General features: G+C 35.6%; 1 protein-coding gene across 1 annotated transcript; it reads right to left on the bottom strand.

Annotated features, from left to right (window-relative positions):
* Nucleotides 1-3,296: 3,296 nt before the first annotated feature.
* On the bottom strand, nucleotides 3,297-4,006 carry LOC25486789 (E3 ubiquitin-protein ligase ATL6). Its single transcript, XM_013608515.3, has one exon. The coding sequence runs from the start codon at nucleotides 3,971-3,973 to the stop codon at nucleotides 3,383-3,385; it is 591 nt and encodes a 196-aa protein (XP_013463969.3). The 5' UTR covers nucleotides 3,974-4,006; the 3' UTR covers nucleotides 3,297-3,382.
* Between the last annotated feature and the right edge of the window lie 7,552 nt (nucleotides 4,007-11,558).

Genomic DNA, 11,558 nt, shown 5'->3' with positions numbered 1-11,558 from the left:
GTTGGTTTATCCTCTCCCAAAGACCTAAGTCAATGGAGTTATTTTTATTTTTTTTAAATATGTTACACCAATATTGTTCCTTGAGACTTGAGATATCTTCCACAAGTCTCATATTTCAACAATTTTTGGTGCTACTCTTGAACCTTGACACCCAGCAATCAAAACCTCCAAATATCCTTGACACTCTTATGCAACCAATCTGACGAGTTGATCTATTCGAGAGTCTCCTCAATCTTCACATGAGGCGTTTCGAAAATCCCGGGTCTCATTCGATATAAAGCACTCAATCTTTGATTTTCATTTGATTATTGACAAGCCATCAATTGTTATTTAGATATCGGATGAATAAAACTCTCAATTTCTCAAAGGAGGTGAAAGATCACAAACCAGTATACAAAGAATTCCTATCTAAGTAAGTCATATTTTCTAAATTTTACAATCAATATCTAAGAGTTTTAAAAGAGTTGAAGGTAAAAGAGGAGGGTTTGAGAGAAGAGATTGTGAAAATTCATATTTTAGAAACGGTGAGGTGCTTCACTTATATAGGATTTTGAAACAAGTGTCAAAATATAGTTGCAAAATATGTTGTTAAGATAACAAAGTGAATTGATGTACTTTTAAGAGCGAAATGATTCACTTTTTATCTCTCGACATTGAAACAATCCACTTTGATGAGTGAAACGATTCGCATAAAAAAACAATAAAAATCAATTTTTTCTTTCAAAAACAAGTGAAAGGATTCACTCTATAAAGTGAAATGATTCACTTTGTAAAAATGAAAGTTTTCAAAATGAAACAAAAATGATAAGTGTTTGTTTCATGTGAGCTACCTAAGTACACAATTTTTTTTTTTTTTTTTTTTTTATGATATATTTGATGATTAAGATTTTAGAATTTAAAAAAAAAAAAAAATTAGTGTAGCTCTACAAAAGCGGAGATCTTTTGCACATACTTAACTTTTTAAATCCGGTCAAACACAGAGAGCTAAATAGGTAGTACTTGGTAACATAGAATTGGTGACATGACTAATCACAATGTCACACATGGTTTTTTTTTCTCTCTATTTTACATGGATTGTAACATTGTGATTGATCAATGTCAAAGTGAAGGATCTCAAAGGCAAGAAGGGGGAAGCGATCAAGCCTGCTTTGGTGGTGAAGATTGTGATGGCTGCATGGTTGGATATTGTGGACTCCGAAACGGAGGAAGCATATATTGATAATTGGACCCAGTTCAAAGTTGTATGCGCAAAATTTTCTATGTTTTTGGATTATGTTGAAAAGACAATTTTGGATCCAGTTAAGGAGAAGTTTGTGAGGTTTTGGATTGACAAAAACCTTCATATGGGGGAATACTACAACAAACAGAGTCGAATCTGCACACACTCGGTTGAAAAAGTATCTGAATAGTAGTATGGATGATCTAAGTACAAACTGACAATCCATTCATGACATCAATTCTATGTCACACACGTGCTACCCGAGATAAATATAGAGATAGGGAGCGAGAGAGGGAGGGGGGGATTGCACTTCATTTGCCCAATCAAATTGAGACATGCGGCGCATATTATTTTATTTTAAAAACAAAATGGCTAAATAAATTATATTAAGTGTGAAAATAGAAACATGTGTTGTTCCCCCTTCCTCTATAATAGCACTTCAACTCGCTACTAACATCAGCTTTTTTATCTGCCATTCATTGTCTGTCCACCGCCGCATCATCTAATGATTGAAATGCTCATGGTCATGATAACAAACCTTCTGAAATAAAATCAAAATAGAGAATAACTACACTTAAGTAGGAAAATAAAATAAACCTTTTGAACTAGCTTCAATTTATTAGGGTTTGATTATAGGAAATTTAGGATTTTATTTTAGGATGATAGAGAACCCCTCCCAATGTTTACATATACTATGTTTTTTTTAATGGATTGGATTATGTTGTTTACATTGTTGTTGTTGTGAAATAGGAGAAGTGTGAAGATTGATCCTTGAGAATTTTCGTTGTTGAAGTCAAAGGGTATTGATTGATCCATGAGAATTTTGTTCTTTTCATTCGTTTTCTAAAATGTTTTGCATGCATTGTTTTGTTTCTATTAGATTCTTCATTGCATGAGTTTTCATTCATTTCTTTTGGATATGAATTTCAATTTTTTTTGTCTTAGATTACTTTATTTACTGGTTACGTTGCTTCGTTTAGATAGTTTGAGAAAAACACGACATCATCGAAGGTTGATTGGAAGCCAAGGTTTGGAGCGGTCTTGGACAATATGGATGAGTCTTATCAATTTTGGCTTGAAGAAAACATTTTAAATATAAGAAGGAAGACGGTTGTATATCGTTGTGTAGATTTGTTTATTGTAAGGAAGGGTCATAGAAGAAAGAGATAAAATATGATTATGAGGGAATTTTCAGAAAAACGAGACTATAACAAATTGCAAAGAAAAAAATTTCACTTTCACATATAAATGAAAAGTTGGTCATACATGAGTTTGTATAAGACCATAACCACGGTCTGCAAAAACTAGATACAAGACACGTGCTTCGATCATATAGAAAGATAACTAAAGTACAAAAATATGAGCTTGATCTCGACGATATCTCTAGATTAAGACAAAAGGCAACATTTCAATCGAGTTTGCTACTGCTAATAGATTTTTCTCGTTTTCTTTTTGATAATATCAAAGGGGAAGAAGATTTCATCAAGTTTAATTGAACTAGTTCAGCGAACACCTTTAGGGGGAGCTTTTCACATATTATTTCAAGTTCAACATGGTATGGTTCTAAGTTTTACCATCATCAAAGAGGGAAAGTGTTAGGCTTCATTTGACCCTTTGTTTGACTTAATGTAATTAAGCTTAATGATGAATTTGAATTGATCCCAAAATTCATAATTATGTGGCTACATCCACATCATGTCATATGCTAGATCCGTCTCTGCCAACATGATGAAAATTAAGATTGAGCCTTCTCAATGTTCATTTGTCATGAATTGTGCAACAGACAAGATAAGAAGATGTTTGTTAGGATTTTAATTCTTGTGTGTTTCTTCCCTTTTGATTTATGATCTAATGTTGTTATTTTTATCACCATAAAAAAATTAAATAACTAAAGTCGTTTTTAATTTTTCTTTTTGGATATGTAGACAAAGTGATAAACACAACCTAAAACTCACACTCATAACTGTATAATCACGCATTTGAACTTTAGTGAATATGTTTAGTCTAATCAAATCGGCATTTTCAGTTGAGCATTTGAGCTAGGTCTTATAAACCCAAAGTGAATTTTTATTTATAACACACATTATTTATATTTTGTACATAAACCTCTACAAAAATAAAAATATTTTGTTCATCAAAATTCACCCAATACAGTGAATGAAGTTAAATGGCGCAATGTTCCGCTAATGAATGATCCGTTGAATGTGGAGAGACAATAACATTCTCGTTATTATCAGCCGATGCCACTTCCCCTGGCACCGTAATGGTGCTACTATGTTCTTGTTCTTGTTGCTGCTCTGATTCTGGAACATTAGGGATGAGTTTGGAGCGACAAATAGGACAATTCATGTGAGAGAGTAACCAAACATCAATACAATCTCGGTGAAAAACATGATAACATTTCGGAAGCAACCTTATTTTATCGTTGTGTTGAAACTCATTTAGGCAAATGGCACATTCAAGCGTCGTTTTACCGGTGGAGTGAACGAGGATAGGGCACTTGTTGATGACTCGACGGTTGAATCCGCGGCGGAATAGATCGGTGATTAGGTTACAGTTGTAACTATAGGAGGTGGATGAGCAATGGCGGAGTAAGAGTGCAAACAAGGCCATTAAAATTAAGGCAGATAAAAAACCAACAAACATGATGGTTAAGTTGTCTCTTGATATGGTTGTTGTTTCTAATGATTGTGCTTCGATGGTGTATAAATGGAATACTAGGATTACATGGAAGATCAAGTGGACCCATTCCATTTTTCAAACAACAATTCTCAAACTGAGATCAATGTACACAGGCTGGAGTGAAGAATAGAATACTAGGTAGTAGGAGCAGTAGAGAGCATTAACACCATTGAATAAGGTGTTGTATATTGAGAAGTAAGTATATAAAGAAATGAAATACGTACGTGGCAATTTGATCCAACAATCTATTGTTCATTCAATGAATAAACTCAAAAGATAAGTGTTACTTCAAAAGATAATACAAATCCATTTGATAAAATAGATAAATAATTTATTAAATTATTTTAATAGATAAAAAGCAGCAAAAACAAATTTTAAAAAGAATGGAAAAAAGAATATTAAAATTATTTTCTAAAAAAAGACTATTAAAATTATTTTAATAAATAATAAACTGAAAAGAAATGTTAAAAAAGTAAATAATAAAATTACTTTAATAATTGAAATATTATTAAAATTATTAATTATCATAGATAACTATCTTAAAAGCGTTTGACTTTGATCACACTTATCTTTTTATAAAGTCACAACTTTGAAACACTACAAAAAAAAAAGTCACAACTTTGAATGATTGTGGTTTGTTGACTGTGTAAAACGCTTTACAATATATAAAAATTAAATTTTATCTTAAAATGATAGTTCTAACCCGTAAGATATGAGTACCGACAATGGTCAATTTTGGAGCTCTACCGCCATCCACATGGGCTACAAGAGCTCCATCATCCGCTGTCATGAGATCGTCGAACCATTATTGACGACAAACGAGCTTTGACATTGACCAGTGTTGACTCTATTAAAATAATATATATTAAAAAAAAATTATGTTCGTTCTAGTAAAAAATGTGTTGCTTGCAAAAAAAAAAATATCTTCGCTTAAAACACATTAATTCACCTTAAGAAAAAAAATTGTTTTAAAAAGATTTTAGAATAATCTGTTTAAAATAAATATAAGAAAATTATATACTTTAATATACTCTATTAGATTAGTTTTATGCTTAATGCATGAATTTGATTTGATTAAACTTGTTTTTTATTTTAAAAATAGCGGACCTCCCACAAAATAAAAATAAAAATGCCTACTATACCGAAATTTCAGCCGGTCCTAATTTTTTAGTGAGAGTAACTCCACCTTCTCTCTAAGTTCATTTTCTTTTTCACTCATCGAGAAAATCACCTCTCTACATCTTTTTTTCCCTTTATTTCAATCTAAATAAGTGACTTTCACATATATCAATTTTTTTCTTGTGTTTTTTCGTGATTTTTTCGTTTGAGCGCGACATTGTGTTGGTTGTTGTCTTGTGCGGTGTTGTTTGAATTTGCATCTTGTTGCGGTGTTCGTTTGGTTCTTATTGAAAGTTCAACTTCAGTCAATCACAGATTCAATCAATTATTTGGACGTCAACGTTACATATCTGGAAGCATGGATAATCTGGTGATTTAGATTTTATCATATTATTTGTAGGAATTTTGCCGTTGTAAGCTATTAACTTGGGTTATACATTGCAATTTTTATCTGTTTGCAACAGAGCAAGTTACTTGGTTTGGTTTCACAAAAGTAAGCAGCGGTTAGGATTCTTTGAATCCCCCTATTCATTTGCTGGAATTAAATAACATTCATGTCGCGTTTAGTGAGCAATGGTTTGGATTCTTTGAATCCCCCCTCCGATGGCTAACTGCACCTGCTGATCGCACGATGATCCTTACGTGCGGGGTCTTTCTAATTCAAAGGTAATTGAAACATAAACTTAAATTGGCGTTCCTAGGTTTCCAAAGGCAATGAAAGCGAATGTTTCCGAAGGTCTTCCCATCTATGAATCTTAGGACAATCATAGCACATTATCCTACTCCCCTTGGTAGTTCTAAAAACAGGCAGCCCTATCAGAGTATACCTTACGAAGAGGTCGATGATAATGGTCTTACTAGGTTCACTCCCCTTGGTGCTTGTTTCCCTAATTAATAACTAGTTACATCCTAAGTTCAACAGATTTTACTAAGTGTTCTAGACCGGCCAAAAGGATCTTTGGCCCATTTACTTAGGCCTAATACAATCCAAAGCCCAAACACCACGTCTGACAACATTACTTGCGACACACCCCTTCCCCGCGGGGGGGAGGGGGGGTGTAACGCCCTCTTTGAATTATTTGTTTTATTTGATTATTTTATTGAGTTTAAAGTCTTTTTGAATAATTTATTTGATTTATGATGATGTGTGTTATTTTTGTGTTATAGGTTGGTGTTTTAGTAGCATATTATATTATAAGAGTTTTTCTATCATGTGCAAATTTGCATATATTAAGAAGTTTAAAATAGTAAAATTGTATCGGAACTTGTGCATTTTATATTAACTATAAAACTTTTTAATAAATAATTGTTCTTTTTCAATGTAAAGTTACTATTTTTAGTTCCTTTAACATGTGCAATATTGCACATGTTAGACAAACCCATATTATAATATATATTATTTGGTGTAGAAGTATTATATATATATATTAAAATAGAATATTGAGACTTTGGGGGCTGATTTGGGAATTGAGAAGAGTTTAAGAGAATATGTGGAGTTAAGAGAAAATAGGTAGGTTAAGGTTATAAAAAGAGAAAAGTGAGAAGTTAGAATAATTTTTCACGTACAACCAGTTTTTGGAGAAAAAGGGAGAAAACCTAGAGAAAAGGAGGAACGAGAAGAGAACCTTGCAATCGATTTCTTAAGGTAAGGGTGGGACTAACATTCAATAATCTTGAGTCTATGATTCTGAAAATTGTATTTAACATGTTGTAGGTTTAGTTTTTGAGAATTTGAGAATTAGGGTTAATAGTGATGATTTTGATGAGTTTGAATGAAAGTGAAGTTGAATAATATAGGTTGCTTTTTCTGATTTTTCTTTTCATCTCTGCCCTGAATTTGAAATGAAAGCTGGTATTGATTGGTATAGAATTGGTCTTAGGTGTAAACACGAAAGTTGTAGGTATGGATGTTAGCTTTCTAATGCCGTTGGTCTGACGTCAAAACGATTTATAGAACTTGAGTTATGGTCAAATTACTTCACATAGGTCACAGTGAATTTTTATGAATTTCAGCACAACTTTGTCCGAATTTGAAATGAAAACTGGTATTGATTGGTACATAATTGGTCTTAGGTGTAAACACTAAAGTTGTAGGTATTGATGTTAGCTTTCTAATGCCGTTGGTTTGACTTCAAAAGGATTTATAGAACTTGAGTTATGGTCAAATTAGTGCACGTAGGTCACAGTGAATAATTGAATATGATTGATGAATTAGTATATGTTTGTGAATACGATATTGTTCATGATTGATGAAGTGTTATATGCATGTATATGTTTATGAGTATGATGTTTTTTATGATTGATGAATTAGTATATGTATGTATATGTTGTGAATATGATATTGTCCATGATTGATGAAGTGTTATATGTATATATGATGTTTTAAGATGTTGATTATTATTTGATGTTGTTATATCTTGAGGTGTTTAAGTGCTGCCTATGTTGCTGTTGTTGGTTATGTGAAATGTTCATATGCCTTATGTGGAGAATATATGATGTTTAAGTTGTTGATGCTTTTCATTAATATTGTCATGTTGTGAATTGCTTGTGTTGTTTCTGTTGCTGTTGCATATTGATCAAGTTGCAAGTGTTTGTCTAAGTTGTAAAATTGTAAGTTGTCTTTCCAAAGTATCGGGGTTTTAAGTTGTTATTGTTATCTAAGTTGTTGAAGTCGTAGTTGAAGCTGTTGTTGGTGACTGTTTACGTTATTATTCTATAAGAGGTGGTGTACTCTTACGTTGTTGTTGTATAAGAGGTTACGTTGTTGTTTTATAAGAGGTGGTGTACTCTTACGTCGTTGTTTTATAAGAGGTAGTGTACTTATACGTTGTTGTTATATAAGAGGTGGTGTACTCTGATGTCGTTGTTTCATAAGAGGTGGTGTACTCTCACGTAGTTGTATTGACAGGTTGACGTTGTCGTCGTCGAATCGTTGAAGTTGTTGTTGATGACAAACCATGAAATGTTAATGATTATGTTGTCGTTTATATTATTATGAGATGATGAATATGTTGTTGTTTATATTATTATAAGATGATGAATATGTTGTTGCTTATGTTATTATAACGTCGAATCGTTGAAGTTGTTGTTGATGACAAACCATGAAATGTTAATGATTATGTTGTCGTTTATATTATTATGAGATGATGAATATGTTGTTGTTTATATTATTATTAAGTGATGATTATGTTGTGTTGTATATGATTATTATTATTAAGTGATGATTATGTTGTGTGGTCTAAGTTATTATGAGATGATGATTACGTTGTGTGTTAAAGATGATATTTATGATGTGATGATCTATGTTGGTGATGATTTGGTTATTATGTGCTATATGATGAAGTTTATAATGTGATGAATATGAAGTTAATGATAATTAGAAGTTGGTTGAGTTATTAAGAATCATTACATAAAGGATTATTATTACTAATAGATGAAGTTATTTATGTTGTTAAATATAATTAATGAATTATATGCTTGATATTATTGTTTTGTGAAATCTCACCCTTTCTGCTTGGAAATGTTGCTCTTCGTATGAGTAACTTGCAGATGATCGAGTTTAAGTTGCTGTTAGATTGCTGTCGTGAATGGATTATCTCTCATGTGTGTCTTTAGGTGCTCTGATACGTAACGGGATGGGAACTTTGTTACATGCTTTTCTGTTCCTTACGTATTGCTTATGAATTTACATGATTAAGTTGTTAATTGGATTTTTATGAGATACTTTGATGAGGCCTTCGTGCCAAAATTATTTTAGATGTTCGAATAAATTCCGCTGCGAACTATTAAATATTATGTTATTGAATTTTGAAGGATAATTAGTTAATTATTCCGTTTATGATTTTAAGAAAAGAAGTGTGACATTCCGTTTATGTGAATTACTCTGATTAATTAAATGAAATTTTTACGTTGGAAAAACAGGGTGTTACAGGGTGCACGGAGCGAGCGAGACCGGTTCAAATGAACCACAATGTCTCTCTGCACGTTCCCACAATAAACTCTCCGGCGGTTACACTTCCCACGATTCCGTAACCGCCAGAGCCAGGTGTGCCATTACAACGGCTCTGCAGCCCTCCACCTCTTTATATAGGGGACTCACTGCAGTCCCCAAGGTAAAATCTAACTCTTCCTCTAAACCCTCACTCTCTGATCTCTACTTACTTGAGCGTCAGAGTGCCTGCAGGTACACACCCCCATCCGCTCCAAGAAGCATTCTGACGTATTCTACCACCACTCAAACCACCGCATTCAAAGCACCGGGAGTCACCTTCTGATCAGGTACGACCAGTGGCGCCGTCTGTGGGAAATATAAGCTCTCCCCATTTTCGCACTACTAAAAACTAAAGCTTTCCAAAAAATTATCATGGCTGCCAACGATGCCAACTCCCCGATACGAAGTGAGATTCGCATCCCTCAACGAGATGGTATGACATCATCACCTTCTCCTGGGATCCACCTAGAGAGGAACCGATACAAATAGTTCCTCTCCAAGAAAGGCCTCTGAAAGGTCATACCCGACCTACAGAGACACCTGAAGATGCCACATCAACTGGTGCCCTCGTCGGCAACCTGCTCCGCATGATTCAACGACAGACGTCGTTAATCGAGGAACAGAACCGACGCCTGATGGACCTGGAGCAAGCGCGTCTACTAGTCTGAACTAAATGGATTCCTTCCCCGACACATAGTAGAAAAGGAAGGAGCTCCCCTCCAATCACGTTCCAGATCCCCGCGGCATTTAGTAAGCATTAGATCTCCAAGTTACACCAGGAGATCAGTCAGAAGGAGATCACCTAGACGAACTCCTCCAAGGCGGTCTCCTCCCAGACGATCCCCTTTGAGGCGATCTCCTCCTAGACGATCCCCTCCAAGGAGATCCCCACCAAGACGCAACAGACGCTCTTGGTCCTCCTCTAGCGCTGAGGACACTCGCGATGCCCAGAATGACCGTAATGGTTATGGTCCATTCACATGGCGCATTCGAGAAGCTCCTATCCCCCGCGGACTAGAAAAGCCTCCCCAGATGGACTCATACGACGGGACAACCGATCCAGAAGAGGACATCGAGAACATTGAGGCAGTTCTCACATACCGATCGGTGCAGGATGCCCTAAAATGAAAACTCTTCGTCACTACACTACGACGAGGAGCCGTCACCTGGTTCAAGAACTTGCGGAGAAACTCCATTGACTCATGGAGCAACCTCTTCTACGAGGTTACAAACCACTTCACCGCTTCAAGGACGCAAACAAAAACAGTGGCATCCCTTGATGCCATTGTTCAAGGAAAGAGAGAGCCTCTCCGAGATTACATCGAGAGGTTCAACAAAGAAGTTGTTCAGGTAAGAGGTGCTGACGAGACAATGAAGAGGTACCTCATTGCCAAAGGTCTGCGCGAAGGAACAGACGTGAAGAAAATTGTTTGTTTGGATCGCCCAAGGACTCTCAACGAGTTCCTAGCGATCGCAAAAATCTACATCGCATATGAAGAAGAGCTATATGCGGACAGCCTCAACAAATCCAGGAAGGAGGAGCCTGCTGCTGAATCCTCCAAAAAGCCCTTCCATGAGAAAAAGAGGGAAGGCAAGGTAACTCGTGAAGGCAAAATACCCAACAGTCACTTCACCGAGTATACACCCTTGGCCATGTCCAGGGAAAATCCTCGCCGAGATCGCAGTAGCCGATATAACAAAAGCTGGCGTCAAGCCACCAAAGGCTCAATCTCAGGAGAGGAAGGGAGTTGACAAAACAAAATATTGTCAGTTCCACAAGTTTCACGGGCACGTCATTGATGACTGCATCCACTTGAAGGATGCCATTGAACTCTTCATCCAACGAGGACGACTCAAACAATTCATCAAGACCCCCGAGGCGGAGAGAAAGACCGTCGAACTCATCGGCAATGGCAACGAAGCTGGCAAGATATAGTCGCCATGTTTGTGGAACATCTGGGCGATTTCCCTGACAACGTGGAAATCACCCCTACACATGCACCTGGGAACAGTTTCCCTCCGCCAACGTCATCACGGGAGGAACGCTGAACATCTGCATGGGAAGCATGAAGAGAAAATTCGAAGAGCTCATGAGTGTCAACCTGCTGGCCCCCTCCAACCGTGGAGGAAGACTACCTTTGGCGTTCTACGACTCAGAACTACCCCGTGGAGGAAGGGAGTTGAAATTGTCTAAGTTTTGCAAATTGTTCAAGACACATTAAGTTTTGATTGTAATAAGATTTGTATTGTGAATCTCTCAATTCTATATTGAATCTTATTAGCACATAGTTTTATCTTTTTGTTTATTGTTGTGATTGTTCACGCGTGTTTCCAATAGTCAATTTAATACAATTCACTTTTTATTAAAACTCCAAAAAACTTTTTCAAAGCGTTATTCACCCCCTAGCTTATAAACTTATTGGCCATATAGACCAATATATTTGGCATAAGTAGCTTGTGTAATTTTCATACATAAGGAATCACCTTGAAATGTCGGCTGCGGGAGAGGTTTTGATTTATTGGAAGAAGTTAACGCATGTGCGAAAG

Source organism: Medicago truncatula, chromosome 2 (genome assembly GCF_003473485.1).
Source record: "Medicago truncatula cultivar Jemalong A17 chromosome 2, MtrunA17r5.0-ANR, whole genome shotgun sequence".
NCBI lineage: Eukaryota > Viridiplantae > Streptophyta > Magnoliopsida > Fabales > Fabaceae > Medicago > Medicago truncatula.
Note: the sequence above shows the minus strand (reverse complement) of the source record. Positions and strands in the feature narration are given on the sequence as shown.

Excerpts from the sequence above, each read along its gene's own strand:
- LOC25486789 (XM_013608515.3), bottom strand. The coding sequence starts at position 3,973 with ATGGAATGGGTCCACTTGATCTTCCATGTAATCCTAGTATTCCATTTA.